The sequence below is a fragment of the Carassius auratus genome, chromosome 6, assembly GCF_003368295.1.
Source record: "Carassius auratus strain Wakin chromosome 6, ASM336829v1, whole genome shotgun sequence".
NCBI lineage: Eukaryota > Metazoa > Chordata > Actinopteri > Cypriniformes > Cyprinidae > Carassius > Carassius auratus.
The window spans coordinates 18,894,530-18,919,592 of NC_039248.1; the positions used below are offsets into that span (position 1 = coordinate 18,894,530).

The 25,063-nt window shown below is 36.3% G+C and overlaps 1 protein-coding gene across 6 annotated transcripts in view; it reads left to right on the top strand.

Moving 5' to 3' along the window:
* Positions 1 to 207: 207 nt before the first annotated feature.
* dlg1a (discs large MAGUK scaffold protein 1a) overlaps positions 208 to 25,063 on the top strand; it is a 118,489-nt gene continuing 93,633 nt past the window's right edge. For 3 of the 6 annotated variants that reach the window (XM_026264534.1, XM_026264542.1, XM_026264558.1), the window contains exons 1-3: positions 208 to 786; positions 967 to 1,098; positions 6,097 to 6,272. In XM_026264534.1, coding sequence (XP_026120319.1) covers positions 768 to 786; positions 967 to 1,098; positions 6,097 to 6,272 — 327 coding nt within the window. In that variant the 5' untranslated portion in view covers positions 208 to 767. The remainder of the gene's footprint in view (positions 787 to 966; positions 1,099 to 6,096; positions 6,273 to 25,063) is intronic. The other 3 variants (XM_026264551.1, XM_026264583.1, XM_026264560.1) reach the window with 1 other exon arrangement.

Sequence of the window (25,063 nt, forward strand, 5' to 3'; positions counted from 1 at the left end):
ATAAGATCCTTTGCACGAGACTGGTGTTCTGTGGTTCTTATATAATTTCCCCAGATTTCATTACTTAAAGTGAGGATAAACTTAATAAAGAGCTCTTTCACCGGCTCTTTCCCGCAGCAGCTGAGAGAAGAAACCTGAGAACCGATTCTTTGAGCGCAGAGGGAAGGCAGTAGATCTGTGGATCATGTGATCTGTTTGCATATCAAGGTCGCCATTTTGCAGGAAAGTTTGGGAATTTCGGGAACACTGGAAGAAAGAGGAAGTCGTGCGCTTAAGAAGTTTCGATTACGGATGTATGCGGATCCAAGTCTCCAGTCAGGAGGGAACGGGAGACATGTGTGAACGGAAAACCGTCTGCGAGTGAACTTTACTTGCACTTCAGCAAGGATTATTAGTATTTCTGCCTTTTCACTTCCATTGGAACAGATCGAAATGCAGTTTTTCCAAATGTTTGTAATGCACTCTGCGATTTGTTGATTTACTACTCTATGCACTTGTCTGCAAAAAGTTGAGTAAAGTTGTATGAAACTGTCCATGGGGTCCTGCCGCATCTGACAGGGTTATGAGGAAGTGGTCACTTACTGTTTTTATTGGATTGGAGGACTATAGATATTGAGCGTTCACATGTCAGCCTGACTCGGTCACTGATCGCCGGTGATTGTTGATCTCAAGAAATCAAAGTGACGCGACTGAAAGTGAAAGCGATCAGTCATTCAATGGTTTACAGCAGGCGCAGTTAAGAGACTTTGAATCTTTGAGTCTTGATCATGCCAGTGAGAAAGAAAGGTAAGGTTTCTTTAAAATGTGTATATATTTTAAATTCTGTGTAGCCAGTAAGCTATTTTAGTATATAACTTATAAGTTATAAAAAAAAAAAAACGAATTTTCTAAATATATTTTTAAGCATCCTACTTTGTTGTGTATGGTCAGTGTTTCTTAGCAGGGTTTTTATAATGTGTTTTTCAGATGCTCAGAGGGCACTGCTGCTTCTGGAAGAATACCGAACTAAACTCAATCAGACCGGAGATCCTCATCTCAGACATTCAATTGAGAGAGTCATCAATATTTTTCAGAGTCAACTCTTCCAGGCTCTTATAGGTACGCTGCTGCTAGATCAAACAATATTTTCCTCAAGGAAGTGTCCTAACACTGTGCTAAGATGGTGGAACAGGTTTGACTTCACCATTATTTGACATGTTTGACATTTTCAGTGTTGTATTACAGTAATTATTATTTTTTCATTCAACTGCAAATAAAGGTGTTTGCACGTAGCAATTTAAATATGTTGTTTCGCTTCTTAAAATACACAGGGAAAATAGTAAGGTTACCATTCTCATGCAAAGCATTATAAAATCTTTAAAAGTTTTATGAATAGAAACTTTTGTTTGTTTTTGTATACTTCTATTAATCTATTTAGCCCCCCCCCCCATCTGTTTCATCAAATGTTTTATTCTATATTTAATCTGTTTTTGTAGGCATAGACGCTATATAATTTTTTAAAAGACCCTATCCAGTAATCACAAAACATTGTAAAGTAATGCAGTTCCATTTGTCAGAAAGTGTCTTGGCTTGTATTTGCTAGGAATGTAGTCTTAACATTTTGTGAGCAGTAATTTCATGTAGATTTGTCAATTTTATGAAAATCTTTTGAGTTTGCCTTTTAAGCAGGCTCTTTTAGAAGTTTATGCAATTAAGATAAAATGGAAGAGGAAACTGGGGGTGATAAGGATTTTACTATTGAAAAAGTCCAACTGAACATATCCAGAAATATCTGTAAAGCTCACTTGGAATGTTTTTGTATATTTGTTTTATACTGGCTGCTTTGTGGACCGATTAAGGTGGGCATCTTCAAAAAAGGTTGTGGAGATATTTGATAAATGGTTTTTATAGTGAATTTGTGTCAGTATACAGTACACTGCTGAAAATGGAAAATGTACTGGTAATTTTCTACTAAGACATTATCCATTGATTTTACAGACATTTCCATTATCTCTAAAACAATGCAGTGCAAAATTCAAAATGCAGCTAAAACACATGTAAAAAAAAAATCTATATGCATTATATTAATACAGTATAGTGCCCTGTTTTACATTTGTTGAGTGTAGCATGGCCTACCCTGTTGTAATTTAGAACATCTTTATATTCCCCACTGGACAAATTAAAGCACAGTGGTGCATACTTACTAGAGTCTTTCAATACTTAATTAAGAGGCATTTGAAATGCATCATTGCTTTCAGTTTGCAGTAATGCTGAGCTCAGATGGTTACAACTCGGTGCACCCCTAGTGTTATGTTTCCATGATTTGAACCCCCACTCATTTAGTTTAGCCTGGACTCTGCATGAATCCAGGCAAGACCGGTTTACAACCTTAAAGAGTATTCCTGTTTCATGGTATTATAATTTGTCCATCTGAGTGTTTTAGACTGAAAACACTTATGGAGACTCCAGTATCTCTGAAAAGTCAAAAGAATGTCATTGCTTTTAAACATGCCTTAAATGGGTAATATGATGCTTTTCTGAAGATCATTATTTTGGTGTAACATAATATGTTGACATGCTTTAATGTTCAAAAAACACATTATTTTTCAAATACTTTAGATTATTGTAGGTTGTCTGTGCCCCGCCTCTCAAACGCATCATTTTCAAATGGTCCCTCCTTCCAACAAATCGCAGTCTGCTCTGATTGGCCAACTGACTCAGTGATTGTCATTGTGATTGTCCGAACACCGCAAGCACTTGTTGGAAATGTAATACCACTTTCCATAATCATGAGCTTCATCTTTCAAAATAAATGTAAAGACAATTAATAATGTCCTTAGTTTTACCATCAGTTCAAGCCAGAAAGGGGAACAGAGTTGCATGACAGACAGTGATGAAGCTCGCATGTGTTTGCAGTGCACAACCCACAGAAGGTTAAGAGCTGACTCGACTGTGTGACCCTGTCTCTCTGTCTCTCTCTCTCGCTCTCACAGCATGCGCGCGCACACACACACACACACACACACACACACACACACACACACACACACGAGATGCACAAAACTCTGCATTTGAACAATAGAAAATACTCAACTAATAGCAATACATACTTAGGGGCCGTTCACATATTGCGTCTTTTGCACACTCAAGCTAGTTATTTCCAATGCAGGTGCGCGGTATGCTTGTATTTTCCAGGCGCGTCTGCACCGCATCGAGTTCAAAACTTCTAAACTTTTCAGAGAGCCGCAAGCGGACCGCAGGTCATGTGACAAGAACCAACCAATCAGCTTCATCCTTTCCCGTAACAACGTTGAAAGCTCAGCCAAGATGAAGGAATTTTGAAATAAATTTAGCAGCAGAGCTACTGCAAATGATTTTTAGTGCTGCAAATTAATTTATCCTTGGCTGAAATTTCTGCCGTCTTCATGGAGAGAGCAGGACATGGTTGCTTAGCAACAGCAGACGCCTCAGGAGCGCAACTACCCGAGCGCTTTGGAAAGAAGAAAGCGACGCGCCTAGCGTTTTCCACATGTTTTTAGGCGCGACATGTGAACGGCCCCTTACAATAGCTGATTCAAAAGAGCCAGGTTGTTATAGCAAAGTCAGAATTACTTCCTCTCCTAGGTTCACAAAATGGTCGTCCATAAAATGTGTTGCTGTTCTGTTGTAAATAATCCTAAAAATTCCTTAATGCATCTAATTTCGGAAGGCCAAATAAGGTGCTTTTGCTTCCACCTAGATACACACAGCATCTCCCTGACATGGATGCTTCAACAATAACTGGTTACTGAAACCATGCTTTCTTTCGTTGCATGAACATTTGGACGGTATGGGTTAGTTGCATATCTCCGCCATCTTGGATTTCCAGTCTTTCGAGTGTGTGCGTAGATATTTTCGATTGTGCTAAAGGCCAGTGCAGAGAACCGGAGAAATCCAAATATTCTTCTACTGTATATGTTTAAAGGATTTATAATATCACTTCAAATGCAAATAAGATATACACCCCTATTATTACTATTCTATAAAAGTTAACTTAAAAGTTAAATTTTAAGTTAATTTTAAAAGTTAAAATGTTTGTATTACATTGATTTTTTTATTTATTTTTGTTTAATGAAATGTTCACCTTGTGAGACATGGGCTGTGATTTATCTTCACATTTCGCAATTGTGCACATACATTAGTTTGTTTCATCATCATTTTCACAACATATTTTATTATTTGACATAGTCAACTTTTCATCAAACATTTTGAAATTAAAAAAAACAACAGGCTGTAAAATAATAGAACTAAAACATGATTAATTTTAATATTTGTTTTATCTGAAGAATTCGTAACAAAATACATGCACTGCTTATAGACAAAATTATTTATGCTGCAGATATTTTACTAAACAGATAAACATCGATAAAACGCACATGAATGCAAACAGCGATCTTTTAATTAATGAAAACCTAATAGCATTACGTTAAATTGTACACAATTATAAACTGTTATCAAATAAAGTTAGTAAAACATACATAATATATCAGAAATATGTCTCGTTTGACAGTCAGAAACCTTATAATCTTATATTTAATAGCCAGAACATAATCAGCTCTCCGAAAATATAAAGTATTGCATATTTGAGTGGTTTGTGTTTGAAAGAAGAAATCCCTGTGGACTGATTAACCTGATGCTGACACTGATCCGCATAATCAACAGAAGAATAAAGCAATCTTCGCGTTGTATCTTGATTAATTTCCACACAGAGATACGCAAAAATTTAGAGAGGATGTTTCCTCGTGTCTTTGATATACCACTATTCGCAGTTAAATTTGAAAAACATTAATTATATCCATCTAGCCAGGTTTCGTATGTAAGTTTCCCTTATAGTAAATGCGAGCGTTGCAGGACCGGAAATAAGTATGCACACAGTCGCGTCGCTGAAGCTCACCGGCGCCATCTTGTGCACCTAGTCCATTACACAAATATTTCCACATAGTGATGTAAACATTGGGGGGGAGGGGGAGGTTTGAATGAGCCCTTTTAGGGGAGCGTAGTAGAGTCTTAACTTTGATAAAGAATATCTCTTTGGATTTGAGACTTTAGTCTTCTTGTACCAAGAGCTTTTAACACTCCAAAGAGAAAGGAAAAATAGAAATCGCATCATATGACCCCTTTAATCAGAATCTCAGTCTACTGCACACAGAATTCCTCCGTATGTTACATGTATGTTGGCTGCTATGTGTGGGTAAACATGGCATGCATTACAGCCTACTTTTAATTCAGTATGCTTTTGTAAATAAATTTCATACTGTTGTATTGAAGGAAAGATAATGGTAAATAGATGGCTCCTCCTTGGTGCCATTATATTTGGAGTAAAATTGAGAAGCAGTATATAACCATTTATCCGTTTGTCCAAAGCAATTTGTAATTGTATTGTATTGTATTGCATTTCAAGGACAGTCACTCCACTTTCTCAAGTGGTCAAATGCAGGAACCAGCCGCCATCTGGTTACCGTCACTGAACTTTTACTGATATACCGGCTAGACTTTTTTGACTCGATGTCCCATGAAAAATAAATAACTGATCTGTAATTCAGAAATTGAAAACATTTTAATTAGAGAACAAATGTAAGTCATAATTTGTATTATGTCTTTAATGTATTTTTTAATAAATTATTAGATCCAAAACACACACACACACACACAAGCAAGTGTGACTCTTTATAGTGGTGGATGGTGGAAGAGTTAGACTGAAGCTGTCTGAATTTAATTTGGGCTTGGCTTATCTGAAATCTACACCTTAATGTACTACTAAACGTGCACCAGCACTTATTTTATCATTAATTTAATCATTGTTACTTCAGAGAAGTGGCAGGCTACAACAAATTCAGGTCTTTAAAAGCAATTTTATGGCTTGAAGCCATATACAGGTTGTAGTTTTTTGGTTAAATTTTTAGGTCATGTTTTTATGGATTGGATTGTTATCGAAACACTTGGCCATGTAAGTGTGTTTTCATAAAAGTTTGTATCTTTGATTCTGACTTTGATTCTGTGAACATTTGTCGGGATATAGTTCTGTTGGTGGCTTATTAGTCACATGTATTTGACTCAGCAACCTCATAATTCTTTCAGATATTCAGGAATTTTATGAAGAGAGCCTCCAGGATAATGAGAATAAGCCCACAGAGCCGTCAAGCCTTAAAACCAGAGGACCCTTTCCTCCTGTTAATGAATGGAATCTCACTGGCCCTCACAGTACCACTGGACCAACAGAAACTGTGCCCAGCATCAATGCCCAAAGCAAAGAGGTAAGCAGAATATTGATGTGTATGCTGCCTCTCAGAACTGCATCTTTGCTTACGCATTATGTGGATCTTGAATGTCATTATTGGTTTTAGAGTAATTGCTGGTGTTTGACACAATTATTGGAGCATTCTTTATTCTGTGGAAGCAGGTGTTATTCATGCAATGATTCATTCAAAAACAGATTAATTCTGAAACAAACTGAACTACTGTGTGGGTTAAAGACTTGCAGTAGTTGCTACTTCAGTTATGTAGGAACTATTTTCATTGGCAAATCAGTGGCATATGTGAACGTTATGTTGCTTCACTAAAGGATTTGAATTGTATTTGGTGTCTATATTTGTAGAAAGGTTATGTATAAAATTATTCAGACACATTCTTTGGTCATGTTATATAAAGTCTGTTTCAAAAGTCATGGTAATGATTCAGATTTGGTGAACCTACTTTAGAAGGTCCAGTACTTGTTAAACTTGAGCTTGAAAGATAATTGAGGATGTAATTGAAGTTCATGATGCTAAGCGTGGGAAGGGTTCCATTTCTGACCGATTTAAACGTGACTCTAAAATAGCACATAGGTGATCTGTTGCATTTAATGCAGAACATTTAAAAGTTATCTTGTAATTTAATAATGTTAATTTCTCATTTAAATATGATAAGGGTTGGTCATGCGTTTTTCATTTAAATTGTTCACATTCTAAAGAGTGGGAAGATTTTACTTCTTTAGGAATTGGAAGTGATCTGAGGATATAGAGTGTTTTAAAGGGTTAGTTCACCCAAAAATGAAAATTAGTCCATTTTACTCTACCTCAAGCCATCGTAGGTGTATATGATTTTTTTGGTGTATATGACTTTTTGCGTGCGCCAGGGCGTAACCACCATAGACATTGAGGGGGACAAGACCCCCCCCCCCCCAATAATTAAAAGTGGCCAACTGTCCCCCCCAAAAAATCTTGCACTGATCTGCTGCACTCCATTACGCAGCGCTCTTGTTAGGATGATAAAAACCTTTAAAAGTCAGCAAGTCCCAATGTCAGCGTCACAATAACTAAGATGGCCAATCAATTCAAAGTAGGTGGGGTTTACTATTCGCAGAAGCAGACCGCATTTTTTCATTTTAATTCTTGCCAGTATTTAAATCATTCAACGATGACCATGAAGACCATGCCCTCATGCAGACTTGAAGTGCACACACATAATAATGCCAGATTCACATTACTTTGTTTGCAGTCCATATGTGATGCATATTTTTCCGGTGCTCATGTTAATGGATTAAAGCATTCACACTTCACACACAGTTAGGGTCTGGCAGTGTTATTTGGAGCGGTGTGTCAGCTGCATTGCAGAGATCGTTTCTGCACCAAGTCTACTTTTTGCTGTGTTGCCAGTGCTGAATTAAAGTAACTGAATTACTGAATTACTGCTGAATTACTGCTTTGCGGTAAATATGAACATGCATTGACAGAAAAATTGAGTAATTACACCATAAATGCATATAGTTATAGTCTACTGTTTTTCACATAGGCTATGTTTTTTTTTTTTTTGGCTAGGTTTAAAGGAAAAGAGCAATTTTAAATTAACTAGGCAATAATTTTAAAGTTCTGTTTCTGTCAGTGGTAAATTTTCAGTTGGAATGTTTGTGATAACGTAAGAAAAGAAGTTTAAATGATTTGCTTTACAAATGTTTTTAATAATTAGCTTATTTTTGTGTTTTGCTTTGGTACAGAAATTGGTACCGAGAACCTTGGTTTTTCACTGGTATTGATACCGGATACTGTAATTTTGGTACCGTGACAACACTAGATGAAAGATTATATTATTGTACTGTGTAAATAAGAAAAAAATCACACTGTTGAAAAAGCATTTTGAGTACAATGTTTGGATTTAAAATAAATATAATAAAATAAAAAAAATTGTGTTTGAGGTAAACAGCCATGGATCAGGAGGAGACTCCTGTGTGAAAGCAGAGTCCGTGCTGCTTCTGTACCACACATGGACCACATACACAATGCAAACTGATGAGTGAACTTCACATACTGTACAGCTCACAAAATCTGGCTTATGCTCTGTAGGCTATTGTGCAAAAATAACACGATTGTAAAGTGCATGATCAAACATTTAGTTAAAGGTGCCATATGCAAAAATTGAGGTAAAAATATCCATAACATGACCTACATGCATCAAAAGAATGAGAAGAAATAAGGGCGATGATGTCATTAAAAAAATGGCAAGATATAGTGCTGCAGAGATATCAACCTTAATTGGCATTAGCGTTACTAGCCCCGGCCTGGGAAGTTATAACATAGAAATGTATAGAAGGCTGTTCGATAAACGTGCTAATGTTAGCGATGGCTAACCATAGCTGCGTTTGATAATTAGCTAGCTATAACTTAACGTTACCCATTTTATTATATCATAACTAACCTGCTCCGTGTAGTCTGTTGGTCACCGTGTCCTCTTTGCTTAGTGGTTTTTCTGTGCGTGAAAAAATTGATGTGTGGCGTGAAAGCGTGTGAAAAGAGTCAATTGCATGTGTCTCACGGTGAATGCTTGAGAGTTGGCAGCTCTGGTTACGTTGGTTGGCGCTAGCTTGGTCAACATCAGCTGTCTGAGGTTGACCAATGATGTTGACAGAATGCTGTCTTGTCAAATTTATTTAATTCAAATAATGTGTATATACAACTCAAAATGTCATATGAACAAAACAAATAAGAACATATTGACTGGTAAAGGTGAAGGGGAGTAGCTTGAAGATGTCATGTTTCAAAATCACTTGACATCACCCAACGTTCCTCTGGAGGCAAAACGTCCTCTTAGGCTTCGGCTATGGCTGTAGTGTTGTTTTGAAGGTGGGGTGGAGCATAGAGACTATGCCGTTTCACGTTTGTTACTCTAGAGTAAACCAATTCACTTTATTGAGGCATACTGCCCTCCATCTGGTATGGAATGTGGAGTATGACTTGATTTTTTTGCCAAACATTACAGATGGCACCTTTAAGATAAATTATGTATTTTTAAAAAAATATCCCCCTCAAATGAAAAAATAAATGAAAATGAAATCCTCTCACAAGAGTCCCCTAAGAGAGGAATTAGTTTTCAAAATTAAATTCAGGTGCTGAATAAAAGTCTAAAATCTTGACTGGATCATAATTCTACATAAAAAAAAGGTCAGTATCGGCTTCAAAAGTCCTGATTGGAGCACCCCTAAATCCATGTCATCCACTGGAATGCTTACACATATGACAGTCAGCAGAAGTGAGAGAAAAGTGTTTATTACGTTTAAAATATGGATATTTTTATTACCCAGACATATGGATATGCTACAGGAGGACTTCATTCACCCCCCAGAGCCATGTGAGGCACGTTTTATTATGGATGTGAATGCTTTATTTAATGTTTTTTGGAATGTTGAACAGAAACACCCATCCACTACAATTATAGAGCTTAGAAGAACCAAGACAACTTTTAATATAACTCTGATTGGATTCGTCTGAAAGTAGAAAGTCATATTCATCTAGGATGGCTTGAGGGTGAGTAACACAGGCTATTTTTTTTTTCACTAACCCTTTAACAATGCATAACACTCATTTCTATGAAGTCTCACATGAATCAGATGAGTGTTTGAACTTAGATGAATTTCATGTCTCCACTGGCATAGAGGATGCAGCTTTGTGGTATTTTATTATGTCTTCACTTATGTTTCTCCACTCTGAAAGCATGTAAGAAATCGGAATTGGGTATAATGGCTTTAAAAATATTTTTTTATATAAATATAAAAACTTTAATGCAATGTCATACTCGTACATTAACATATAAAATAAAATGTATTATTTCAAACATTTTAGGATTATTATATAACCTAATATTTGTAACATTAATATTCTTATTTGTATAGTCTACTTTGCATTTTTGCTTTTTCTAAAGGTGTTTGATTGGGGGGGAAGACAAATCACAGACACGTTGTACATCAGCATATCACGATAATAAAACAAATCTGCTTCTTTATTAGTAACAGATTAATGGACTTCAGCTTTTACATATTGTTTGCATATCACCGTCTTTGTGACTCGTGTGTTGAATTTTAAGGACCCCCTGTACTGAGACTGAAAATCGCAAACAATAGATTTTTTTTTTTTTTTTTTGGAAAAAACGTAAGTCCACTGGTTGATGTTGAAACGGCAGGGTAGAGGCGTTTTACGCACTCGGTTACCCACACACAGTGACGTGCTGTGGGAGCGCGCGGTCCAGAGGTGAGCGGAGCACATTATGCTGCTCGCTCTTCCCGCGGTGCTCCTATCAACTCTGAACGCGCGTCAATATGAGTGCAGGCGTCCTCCTCCTCAGCATCCCCGACACACTGCCGCGGAAAGGAAACACGAGGTGATGCACACTTGACTTCTGAGTACATGGACTAGTAATATTGCTCAACTGAGAGTAAGTTCCTGTCGTGCGCAATGCTTCCATGCATGCATTCGCTTATTTTAGCGACAGGTTTAAAGCAGCTGGAATGAGATGCTGAGAGGTCGCGCTCTGAAGAATGGACTGTTTATGTATCGTTAGCACAAAGGTAAGACATCCATATGCGTCTTTGCAATGCTCTTCGTGCTGTTTGTCCACAGTATATTTCATATACAGGTCACTTTGATAATGTATGTCTGTAAGATTCAGATGGACAAATTTTCAACTTTAATAATCAGTGATTATTACAGTATACTATCGCTAGGATATTCAAATGAGTATTCACAAAATTGTTTATGCTCTGTCTGTCTTGTTCTAAACATTTTACATAATAGGAAACCACCACATAATTACTAACCCAATAATATTACTTTGATAATAAATAATGCTGTGAAAGGTGATCACACTGTGCAGTGTGCTCTGATTAGGCTGTTATGAAGTTAGAAAGTGGCACTTGATCTTAATAGTTAAATATTTAGGAGGTGTCTGTGAGTTACACAACTGCATTTTATAACCAACTGATTCCCTTAAGTTTTCAGGACTCAAAGGAATTGAACTGAAAGAGGTTAAGACATGCTATGAGCAAAGGAGCAGCAATCAACTGGTCGTCCATCACATCTTTAACATGCGTATTTGCAGATTTTTGCTGTCAATCACTTGTGTTCGAACTGTCAGCCTCTTTCAGATTAAGAAAAATGGTATATTGTCAAACCTAACAGTAAAATGTATTAAATGGAATGAGTTCATTAATACTCCAGTTAATTGCACTTATTGAGTTATGTGAACTCAATGAGTGAATATATTAAGCAAACCTCAAACAGAATGTTACATTATATTTCTAGCTTATATCATGGTTTGTTTGAGATTACATAGGAGAGCAAAATTATATAAGTTCACAGTACTCATAACTATTGGTTTCTAAAATTAAATGAATTGAGGCACTTTCTCAGTAGAAATGAGTAAACTCATTGGGTTTTACAGTGAAGTCTGGCTGGAGAGAGAATAAATCAAAACTCTTCTTGAGGGACTGAGTGGAGGAGAAAAAAACTAGAGCGCATTTTTTGGCAGCACATCTGAGAGCATGAATTTAGCAGGAGCTGCCTGACAATTTGGAATAAAAATGAGAATAATAATATAAAAAAAATTAATCTTTCCCACTGTTATCTCTAACAACAAGGATAATGTCAGTTTGAGATGGGAAGCATTTACCTGTGGTTACAGACTTTATTTAATGTTTTTCTATGTGCTGTTGTATATTTAGGACAAAAAATGTTTCTGTCTACTTATTTATATAAAGAATATTTAAAGGTGAGGGTTCTCATTTCAATCTGGCACCAATGTGATCATTAGATTCGTTCCAGGGTGTTCTTACCTGAATGTGATCAGAGTACCCTTCAGTGGGTAAAATTTGTAAAAGGTGTTTAAAAGGTAAAGAGCTTTATTATTCAATGCCAATTATGATCACTCATCACCATAACAGAATGCTGAAGTGTTTTTAAGACCCAGCCATCTGGAAGTACTGAAAGAAATTAGCATAATTAAATCATAGTCTACTTATTTTATCCATCACCAGAATGTATTTAACTGGCTAAATGCGTTTACTCTCACACATGCGTCAAAGAGTCCTCTAGAACTCAAGTTATCATCGCAGGTTTGCAAGTAAAGAGGATGTTTGCTGAGTGCAGAGCACTTGCAGTGTCTGAACACTTACAGGCATGCACTTGAAATGTGCTAAAATTATGGTTGTATAATCTGTGGAGTGCATTATATTTGTCGGTAGAAGCAAAAGCACAACATCTGTGCTGCTGTAAATGCACAGCCATGACCAAGCCCTCCACCTTAAGGCAGGGCCCAAGTGTCTCTTTCAAAGCCTTGCATGTTTAAGCTTCCATAGCTTTCCCATGTTCTCATATAGGCAACTAGTGGCCATCTCCAGTACTTCTTTACCATGGCAGTCATGAGTTAAATTTGATAATTTTTACTGTCTTAATTGAGACGAGAGGTCGTATCTAGATAAACCTTGACATTTAAAGTCCAGTGCATGTTCTTTCACATACATATTGTTTTAACATGAGTGTCATACAGTGTTCAGTGTAAGTGTTTTTAGTATGCATTTTACTCTCCCTCTTTCATTGGTTTGCTTTTTACTGAGTGGTTTGCCCTTTTCAAGAGCCTCTCTTTGAAGAACATAATAAGCATGGTATGCAGAGAGCAGCACACTGTCAGTTTTATATGACTGGTGAATGTGACTTAACTTAAAGAGGTCATATGATGCGATTTTTAAAATTTTCCTTTCTCTTTGGAGTGTTACAAGCTTTTGGTGCATAAAGAAGATCTTTAAAGTTGCACAGACTAAAGTCTCAAATCCAAAGATATTCTTTATAAAAGTTGTGTCAACCACACCCTCCAAAAACGACTCATTCTAACACGCCCCCACATCTCTACGTCACGATGTGGGAAGATTTGCATAACGGCATCCAAATGTTCAAGCAAAGAAGGTGTAACAAAAAGTATTCTCGTCGCTTCATAGTGTTATGGTTGAACCACTGATGGCAGATGGACTATTCTGGTGATGTATTTCATACTTTTCTGGACTTTGACAGTGTAACTAACTTGGCAGTCTATGGGACAGTAAAAAGCTTCTTGGTTTTCATCCAAAATATCTTAAATTGTTTTCAGAAGACAAACAAAGATTTTATGGGTTAGGAACGACGTGGGAGTATATTTAAAATGGTAGTGATTTAATGACAATTTCATTTTGGGGTGGAGTATCCCTTTAAAATAAATGGTGTGATCATATATCGGCTTTAAAATCGGCCATCAGACACTCTGCTCTCTAAAATATCAGCACCGGCATCAGCTGTCAAATGGTACATATTAGTAGATCACATTAGTAGAGTTTTGTTGAACGCTATACAAAGCATGAGCATGGGTGGTCCGGGAAGGGAGTTTTCAGTTTGAGTATGTTTACCCAGTAAATTAAACACTTAACCCCATTTAAACTTTTCCCTACCACCTCAGAAGCAAAAACTTGCTGTTAGCACTTAACTTTTGGAGCTTTTATGAATATTATGTGTGTGAAGGCCCAGAGATGTTCTTATGTTCTTAGTGGTCCAGCTACTTAGGGGGTCTTGAGAGTTCTGTTGCCAAGCTTGTCTTAACTCGTTAATTAGATATTTGGAATTAGATTAAACAGAACATTTTTTATATTATCTAAATGCATGCATGAAATTACAGTTTATGAGGTAAATACATTTATTATTGTGTCTAGAAGTTTTTTGAGTGGAGTAAAAGTATCATTGGCTTACCTTTTTAAGCTTTAAGTAGCTTAGCATTTATCCCTTAATTGTCTTTGGAAAGACCTATTTTTGACTGGTAGAGAATTCGATCTTTGTGTTGGTCAGCTGAAATACACTTGAGTAGTTACAAGAATAAGCTGTGGAAGTGTTAATGAGCAGTTTCATTACTCGAGGTCATTGCATGGTGTCCTTCATTGAAGACTGGAGAGGACGACTCGGGCTAAATGGTGGATTCAGATGATGAACTGCATGTAAAGTATCTTGCTTTTAAAATAATTACTCCTGTGTCACGCTATAGTGCTTTCTGTCATTGAATGCCATTTATATCATTTATATGGAGAAATATTGCATAGGTTATACTGTTTTCTGTATTAGTTTGGTCCGATTAAATGTGAATGCTGTTTCTGTGGCTTACAAATAATATATGAAATGAAAAGATTTAATGCCTCTTTTGACATTTATATTTCTCAGGATCCATTATGGCTGTAAATTGTGATAATGGACTAAAGTGGAGAATACTTTGATAATGAAGGGTGGAGTAATGCAAATCTTGCTTATGAGAATTGTTTTATTAACCAGATATATTTAGCTATAAATGAAAAATGAGCAGGAATATTACTGTTTTTTTTTTTTAAGTGATATTTCGCAAGATTTGTGTGAGTGACACCATGAAGAGGAAGTGATTTCACTGTTTGTTCCAGTTTGTAGCGGTGTTCTTTGTTCTGAATACAGGTCCCGTTAGAAGTATGATCAGAATCCTGCCTCTCACAGCCGGTTTATTTTTCAGGGAAGGCTGTCAGCTGAAAATGTAGCACAAACGGACATCTCTTATGTTATGCATTTGCATTTCAAACAAGTTGTTTAAATGTTAAATATTGTCCCATTTTCGTAACTAATGCTGTATCACCTGAAAAATTGCTGTTAGAATAATTAGTTATAAATCAAGTGTCTTGTGTGTTCTGTCATGAATAAGATAATTTGACAATAGTTTAGAATAGATAGTAGAGATTTTATACAGTACAGTAGGGTATGGCGATATCACAAAAATATCATATCTCTGATGTGATACTACCATATGTACTATCCCTTTAATGAAAATGGCAGCATGTTCAGTACTATTAATCTGTTGTCACTTTAAGACCTGCACGCATCTGTTTCTCTCAAATGTTTACTCTATTTAGACATAGCTGACTGTTTATATGTAAAACTTGTGTGTTTTTAACCATATTAGTGCAATCATACGTGAAAGCTAACTTAGTCCAGTAATCAAGTGCTGTTAGGCAGGCTTTTTAGTATGCGACTGTGTGCGTTTCAGGTGTACACGTTAAAAAAAAAACAAAAAAAAACAAAAAAAAACATGCATGTTAGAACAACACGCAAATAAAACCATCAAGGCTTTAAAGCACATGCAAGTAATGTAATTTTGTCATTGCGAATAATTGCAGTGTCCTGTGAGTGTATCTTTACTCAATTTTATGTCAGTGTGTGTCATGTTTTACAGTACAGTATATTGAGACTGAGGTGCCAGAACTGCAACTGATAGAATATGCTTTAGTGCACTACTATGATATTTCTTTAAAAGCAGTGAGACCGTTTAATCGTCCACAATAAAGCAAATCATGATATCGCACACTCCTCCCTACAGTACAGTGTAGTTGTCCTGCTGTGTTGATGTCAGCAGGGGTTGCAGAGGTCAATGAGGTGAGGTACGTGTGTTGGCATCTAGAGCTGCTGGGGTGACAGCAGATGGGAGCCGGCGGGCGCTGTGGCCGAGTTCTGCACTCGCACTTCCATGCTTACTGAGTCACTGCCCATTTACTTACTCACTGCCCAGACATGCACACTTTAGTGCTGGACACTGTAGCTGAAACATTATATCTCTTTTCAGATTTTTTATGATTTTAACTTTTTTTTTTTTTTTAGGGATATTTCACCCAAAAATGAACATTCTGTCATTTAATTACTCACCCTCATGTTGTTCATACCCATTAGACCTCGGTTCATCTTCAAAACACAAATTAAGATATTTTTGATCAAATCTGAGAGCCCTCTGCATAGACAGCAATACAACTGAAATGTTCCCAGACCCAGAAACGTAGTAAGGACATCGATAAAACAGTCCATGTGACATCAGTGGCTCAACTTAAATTTTGCGGAACTACTAGAATACGTTCTTTGCAAAGAAAACAAAAATAACAATTTATTCAACAGTTCTTCTGACTGACCGCAGAAGGTCTGAACTTTGGCCCCTATGAATGGCCAAGGCCTGTCCAAGGGGCCATATGACTGACAGATAAAGAAACGAATCAGATTTTGTTTGGGCTGCGTCATGTTTATGGGCATGGAAATATCGCCACAATAACAGATCAGTGTGTTAAACTCTCTGACATATTTTAAAGCTTCTATGCCGCTAACAAAATTTTTTTTCACATACTTTTGAAAATCCAGTATTTGATAAGCACTCATAGTAACAGTTGTAAACTCATCTTCTTTCATGAATGGGTTTGGCTCCACAGCATTTTTTCCCAGGAAGAACGTTGAAGAACGTGACACACATCTCCCGGAAATCCTGGATAATCTAACCAATCTGATAATGACTTAAAAACTCCAGGAGTGTTTCCAGCTAAGTGTGTGCCGTATGCATCATATGTTCATCCAACATTCTGTGGGCGTGATCTCTGTGGCTGAGACTAAGGTCAGAGAGCTCTAATGGGGGAAGTCTGTGTCCCCATTCTGGCTCTTTCTTTTTCTGTCTGTCTCTCTCATGTACACTGTGGTGAGTTTGCTGAGTGGGTGACGCATGTGGGGAGATCCAGTCTGGTGCAGTGAGACCCCCAGCTGTTATGTCTTGACTATCATGCTGTTGGCTGTCTGTTTGAATTTAGAGCGAGGAAACACTTCAGTATTGGTTGCTGTGTTCCAAGGCATCTCAGCTTCAAAATGTCCCTTCCAAAAAAATAGTGGATGTACAGAGATGATCAAACATTGCGACACATACCTAAAGGCTGTCAGACGGAAGCTGCATCTGAATTACAGTATTGTACACTATCATTCAAAAAGTTTGGGGTCAAAAATATTTTACCTTTTTTGAGAGAAATTAAAACTTCTTTTCAGCAACGATGCGTTCAGTTGATAAAAAGTGACTGTAAAACTTTTTTTTTATATACAATAAATGCTGTTCTTTTCAACTTTCTACTCCTCAAGAATCCTGAAAAAATACCTACATAATACATTTAGACCTATAATACTTACCGATTACGGCGATTAGCCTGTTAGCTTAGCCAAAACCTTACACTAAATGAGAACAGCTTTATTCGGAACTTGGGTGTAAAATGCAGTATGTGAGCTAAGAGAGAAGAAAACAAATGTAAAGGGCTGATTAGGCAGAATGCAAAATTGAAATAATTATGTCATTATATGCTAATTAGTGCATTTTGTCATCATCAAGTCTTGGCTAATAATTTCTTATTTTGTCACCTCACTGCTTTTCCGGTAAAGTAGGATTGGTGTTTTATTTCTAGAGACTGTCAGATACAAATTTTTGCAGTGAGACTTTTGGGTCTGAAAATTACAGTATGTTTTCATAGTAGACCTCTTATTTGGAAAAATTAAAAAGTGATTCCTAATGTTATGACCCCTTTAAATGTTAAACTGGGACTTGGTGCAATCAATCAGTTTCTGTTACACCTAAGGCAAGAACAAGACCTTTTCAGATGAAACTTGTACTTGGTTGGTGTAGAGAGAAGAAAAAGAAAAAAAGACAGACCTGTGTAGTCTGTGTTGTGCTGTAGCTGCGCTCTTGTAGTATAACTCCAGTGGAGTTGACAGGGCTGCACAGGCAATCTAATGAGACACCTGCGGTGGAGCTGGAGGCGACCGCCCACCCCTGAGTGTGACCCTGCCGGTCTGAGAGGAATAAATTACCTGTCAGTATATGAGTATGTTGAGTAAGACTGTCAGCTTGTTTTATGCTGCTGGCCATTGTGCACTGCATATTTTAAGCATCACCACAGTCCTTGAAGTCACTCTCAGGGGACTTCAAACTAAAATCTCCTGAAATCCAGATGCACCGGATGATGTACCGTGCCAAAAATGATTTACATTACTGAAAATGTGAGTATACCTTGCACAGCACAGGGAATTTTTCATCACCCATATTATGAGGCCTGTAGTCTATAGTTTCAGACGGGTCTCTACTTTGTATAGATGGTCATTTCATTGTTTTTAAAGATAGTGTCTCTATTTTTTTTTTTTTTAAATTAAAGGAGCTTTTATTTTTTATTTATTACCCTTCACTTGGTTAACTTACAGTTTTATAACATTATTATGATATTTGTGTACTTCTCTTCAAAAGTATTCATCTTTCTAACATTAAAAAATATGTGGAATTACAGAATAAGATGCGTTTGTGGACTGGAGATAAAAATTGTGTTATTTTTATTGTACATTGTACTCTTGTTTTAAAAGATATATGTTACAATTAGGGCTGTCAAAAATAGCGCGTTAACGACGTTAATTAGTTGTTTGTTGTTAATCACGTCAAATTTTTTCACGCATGAGCAGTGTGACAAATTATTCAGGTCAGGAAAGTCTCGTCGATCTCTGAATTCTCAAGATACTAGTAAAAAAAACATCTGCGAGCGCCGCGACGAAAACACCGAAGAAGCTTAAGGTTTTACCCCAGTCACTCTCAAATACATTCATGCCAAACTCGATAAACAGAGACGACTTTGGTAGTTGATACGGTGGAGCTTCTTCCTGTTATAGCGTCCTGTGTTTCACATTGTGCATGCGCAGAACGCCTACATGCAATGCAGCGAAAATAACAGCTGTTTGGGAAAGCATATGCTTTTTACTTGGTTTTACTGGCACTTGAAGCCTTCAGAACGTGAAAATATCGATCCTAAAGTATTGTGGCAGAGCAAATGAACACCTCCCAAAAACAAGAGTGCCCAGAGTGCTGCTTATGTGATGGTGGCGCCTGTTTGTGTTTCTGAGTTCATTCTTTCGAGTTTCTCTATCCATAATTTCATAGATATGTGGCTATATTTAACCACTGGTTCACCTAAAACTCTTACACTATCTGTAGTTAAATGGCATGGTTTGATATAGTGCTCAGGTAAATTTGATCTAAGTAAATGTTAAACTTTTGAAATTCAGAAAAAAGAACCACATGTTGATGAATCAGTACATGAAAATTATCTATCTGTGTCCTGTTATTTATCTTTTGGTATGCATTTCAGAAAAAAAAAATGGTTAGGATTCAGGTGTAATTGCAAATAGTGATTAATCCTAATTAATCCACTGAAAATTCTGATTAATTTGATTAAAAATTTTAATCATTTGACAGCCCTAGTTACAATACATGTAACAATATACTTTACAAAAGATAAAGGATTTTTGGCAGACTCAGACATATGGCGCAGTTGCGCTGCAGATGTCCCAAGTTTGAATCCCGCCTGTCTTCCCTCTCTCCCGCTTGCTTCCTGTCATATCTCCACTGTTCTATCACGAAAAATGTATGTCAAAAGAAGAAAATATTTTGATGCCATTCCTCCTTGATATGTCTTTTAGTTTTTATTTTTTTGATTAAAGGATGCATTAAACTGATCAAAAGCAAGACATTTCTAATGTTTAAAGGTTTTCTAGTTTAAAATTGTATTCATCAGAAATCCTTAAAAATGTAAGCAGCACATTTTTTGTTTTTGTTTTGTTTCTGTTATGTTTACTTTTATTTGGTAATTTTTTCTCTTTCTTATTGTAGTATTTAATGATTTAAAATTTGATATCTTAATGCTTTTTGTTGATTGTTATTTCTGATGTTTTGGCTGTGTAGCACATTGGTTAGCACTGATTTGTTAAGGTGCTATATAAATAAACTTGACCTTGACAACTGTACAATTTTAGAATATTATATATATATTTTTTGTTGTAGCTTGGTCACTGAGATGCAAGGGTCTACTTGGAGTTATAAAGCAGAGATTCATCTCTGTGTCCTTTTTGCTCAACCAGGTCAGGCTAAACACATCCCTGCGGTGATCTCCAGTCCAGATGCTCTGGTTTCCTTTGAGTCAGTGAGTAAGGCACCCAGCCAGGGCACTGATTCTGGCAGGAGGAGCATGATTTGCTGCCATTCAGATTTTATTTTGCAGTCCTCACATCTGTAGCTGAAATGTTCAGTTATTGACACATTAAAATTGTTTATTAGCTCCTTTGTTTATATTCTAAGACAAAGTGTCAAGTGTTCATCTTATAAAAATACTGCTGCATTTTTATTCCACTCTGTCCAGTTGTTTTCAACATCTGGTCAGAGTGCAGTGCAGGGTTATTTTTGTTAACTAAACCTTAAACTCGAACCCTAAAAAACCCAAAAGAAAACATCGAAGAACTTAAGAACTTAAAGTAATAAAATTACAAAATATATTGACTCTAAAAACTATGGATATATACAGTGGTAGGCAAAATTATTAGATCACTAGTATTTTCACCTGATAAAAATGGTTTTAAGCCAGTTATTTCTATCTTTTGCTGTAGTATGTCAGTAGGAAATATCAGTTTACACTTCCAAACATTCATTATGCAATTTAAATGTAATAATCCAGTGATATTTTTGATTGTATGAGTGTGACAGCAGCCGGTGCTCCACAAAGAGATATGATCTCATCATCATCATCAGTCTGTCTGCTGAACAAACTGAGACCAACTAAATCCAAAATCCTGTGGCAACGTCTCCAAGATCCTGCAAAGCTCCAGTACTGTTAAAAGTTTTAGGCACTTGTAAATGAGGATGCTGTCAAAAATAATGTATAGTAATAATTAGTGTTGTCAAAAGACCCGGAACTTCGGTACCAAGTCGGTACTAAAAAAATGAAAATGACACCGTACCAGGTTTCTTTAAGTACCCGTGGTACAGAGTGCCCGGTTAACCCAGTTCTTGACGCATACAGCGGTATGAGTTGCGCGAAGCAGAAAACACGGACGGAATCTCAAAATCCAGTCATGATAATGAAACTTACTGTACATTTTAATATGGACAGTCACGAAATTTGTCAAAGTTAGCATAAATTAATCAAATCAAATCTCCATATCACCAGTATCTGTAAATGTTAAGCCTGTAAATGAATGGCAGAGACGTGCGGGTTTGTTAACTACATAGACTGAAGCGTGTCTGCCATCTCAATGAGGACATAAATACATAAACAACATCACCAGCACTGTTCTGAGTCACTTCACAAGCATTTTACAGTTTCATTTGAGTAAAACCAATGTCAAAGTGATAAAAAAAAATTTTTTTGTTTGCTTTTAAATTAGAATATTTTTGTATTTTGCTTTGGTACCAAAATTGATACAGAGAACCATGGATTTTTACTGGAAATACTGAAATTTTGGTACCATGACAACACTAGTAATAATACAAATTACTGTTACAGTTACAGACTTAAAACCATTTTTAGCTAGTGAAATTCTAGTGTTCTAATAATTTTGGACAAAAAAAAAAAAAAGACAAACACATTTATAAAACTTTAACTGAAATGAAAATAAAAAAAGAGAAAATATAAAAATGTATTCTAATTCAGAATATTAACAAAAACACAACACAGTTTTCAACTAAAAATGAAAAACTTTTAATCAATTTTGGCTGTTCATGTACACTACAATGGCGTTTTGGGGCAATGAAAAAGGAAAAGGGCAAGTTTTTGAAAAACATTTCATTGTTGCATTGTAAACTATAAAAATGTGAATTTTGAAAACTAAGATGCGAACATGTATTACATGTTCAGTTTACAGTATAATGCGTATGTGTGCAGGCAAAGTGACATCGCCAACTACTGTTCTGGCGTGCATAATAACTGGACGTTTGTGGGTCAGTGTTGTAGTCTGTATGCAAACCTTTTCAAAAACACAAAGGAAAAACGAATCTGTTTTTAGTACAGTCATTGTCATGTAAACGTATTCTAAGGAGGATGCTAAATCAATCCCTGAAAGAGCTTTAAAAATAAAAGTGGTCCAGACAACACACTATTTATTATAAAACTGTGTAGACTTGCACGTCCCTTCTTGGAAATTCCTATGCCTGACAAACCCAAATCCTTTAACTGCCTGTCTTATTGGTAGCTTTATCTGTCCTGTGGTTTACTGCGAGCTATTACAGTGTTGCTGTCTGCAGCTCCATGCCCTCCCAGTGTCACATGATAGGGTGTTTCCCTGGGTTGTGCCCAGCTCTGTAACTAGTTCAGCTAGAAAGAAACCATTCATCATCATTGTGATGTGTCATCAAGTGTTGTATTGAAGAAAAATTTGTTACAGATTAGATGGTTCATATATTTACACACCTAAAGCAAATAGATTACAAAAGATTTTTGTTTTTTATATATCTCTCCATTAATCATTAACAAGTCATTCATGCAATTTCAACATCCTCATCTAATCAGCTGTAAAATTAGCTTGGTGACGCATTTAAATACAAAATTCACAGAAGCGATGTTTAGTGCATTTACATACAATTAGTATTTACATTAATGAATGAAAGATGACTATGTAGCACTCTCTGAAACTCTCACTGGCCCTCGGCCATCAGGCCATCCTGTTTTCAGGGCTACATCATTTTTTAAGAAATGCTTGTGGTCTACCTAAAAACGTAAATGTTTCAGAATAGAAATATGTAGTGCTGCATTTATTATTATTATTTTTTTCATATTTGTTTTTTATTCTCCCCATAGGGAGATGCATTTGGGACACTGGCTTTCTAAATCTTTTTTCCATACAGTTTGAGGTCATCTCCACACCACATTATAAGGAGATTCAGTATTTATTTTAGTCATCTGCAGCAGCTCTATTTAAAGGAGTTTCCTGTGTCAGTTTCCACAGAATTCGTAAACTGTGATTATAGACCCATTACATTGTGGCTTCAGTAAAACTATAAATGATGTTCAGATGAATTTCTGACAGATGAAAGAAAAATTATGAATAGGATCTAGAATCTCAGCAGTATGTCAAAGGGAATATAAAATCTTCAGTCACCCTAAATTGGTTATTTTGCTATTTAAATGACCAGTTGATGGTATATTGCCTGACTTAATAAACTGCTATAAATTGAATTAACTAAATAACTGAATGAATCATTGAAACTAGCCTTGATGCTGGCATGGCATTAAAAAGTGAATAAATGAACAAATGAATGACTAAATGAACAAACAAAGGAATGAATAAATACCTGAATGAATGAATGACCTGATGAATGAATGAACGAATGACTTTATGAATAACTAAAGAATTGAACAAATAAATTACTAAATGGATGAACAAATGTTTTCATGTGTTGAAGTGCTGCTGGTGCACTGTCTGAACTGAAGCAACTCAGAATACAGCCGAACGTTCAGCCTTTCAAACTATACTTCACTGCATTGTTTAGGCAGTGTAACCCCAGGTATGCGTCGCCGCTTTCTCAGATTATGAAGAATAAAGAATATTCTGAAATTAAGCTGCAAAATCTCCTCGGGTAAAAAGTTATTAGAACCGCGTCTAGGGACATGCTGGCCTTCACACTGCTCTGACCTTATCAAGCCATTTGTATCCCATTACTTGATTTGCTCTTGTTGCTTATGACAGAACAGAAGCACGATGATCTTGTCTTTGGAAAATATTATTTTTTCAGCTTATGTCAGAAACAGCGAATCTCGAAACATTCGTTGTTTTCTCTTCATTGCATAGTTATAATTTGTAAAAGTTATACCCGCCAACTGGCGACTTACACTGTTACATGGACACAGGAACTTTTTTTTTTTTTTTTTACTCTCATTTAGCGCTTGGCGAGTGTTAATTTTAGGCCCTGGCATTTAATGAATGAATGACTAACTGAATGAATGCACGAACAACGCATTGAATGAATGAGTGCTTGACTAACTACATGAATGGATGAATAATGCTTTGAATGAATGAATGCGTGAATAATGCTTGACTAACTGCATGATTGGATGAATAATGCATTGAATGAATGAATGCACGAATAATGCATCGAATGCTTGACTAACTACATGAATGGATGAATAATGCATTGAATGAATGAATGAATGAATGAATGAATAATGCATTGAATGAATGAATGCTTGACTAACTACATGAATGGATGAATAATTCATCGAATGAATGAATGCTTGACTAACTGCATGATTGGATGAATAATGCATTGAATGAATGAATGAATGCACAAATAACATTGAATGAATGAATAAATGCTTGACTAACTGCATGATTTGATGAATAATGCATTGAATGAATGAATGCACGAATAACACATTGAATGAATGAATGCTTGGCTTACTGCATGTTTGGATGAATAATGCATTGAATGAATGAATGAATGCATGAATAATGCATAGAATAAATGCATGAATTATGGATTGAATGGATGAATGAATGAACGAATAACACATTGAAGGAATGCATGACTAACTGAAAGAATGCAGGAAAAATGCATTGAATGAATGAACAAATAACTAACTGAATACAAATGAATGAATGGACATGATTGAGTAAATTTTTTTTCCATTTAATTCTGGATTGAGAAATCGTGAAATGATATGTCATGAAATTTGCACAGCTAGGAAATTGGCTGTTCGGGTCGATTTATAAAAATGTATAGACTGTACTTTCCGAGAAGATACCGATATCAATGCAGCACGTGTTCTGTTCGCTGTTCATTCAATGTCAAAGTCTGTGTTTGAAGTGAGCATGCTTGCAGAACGGTGAGGTGTCTCTGCCTGCTGAGAGTTCATAGCTGTGGGCTGGACTGATGGAGTGGTGTCAGCGTGATTTTACTCTGTGTGGGAGGCAGGAAGGGCTGGCGGTGATGTGAAGGAGCCATGAGTCAGCTAGAGCTTTCTTAGGTCACCACCTGCAAGCCATACAATCCCTTCATGTTTACAGACAGAGACAGAAAGTCAGAGGTAAAGGATGGATAAAGGGATTGATATTGGATTAATAAATTAAAAACAAAATCAGGAGTTTGTAGGAAGTCCAGTTCTTGATGGTGAAGTTTGTTT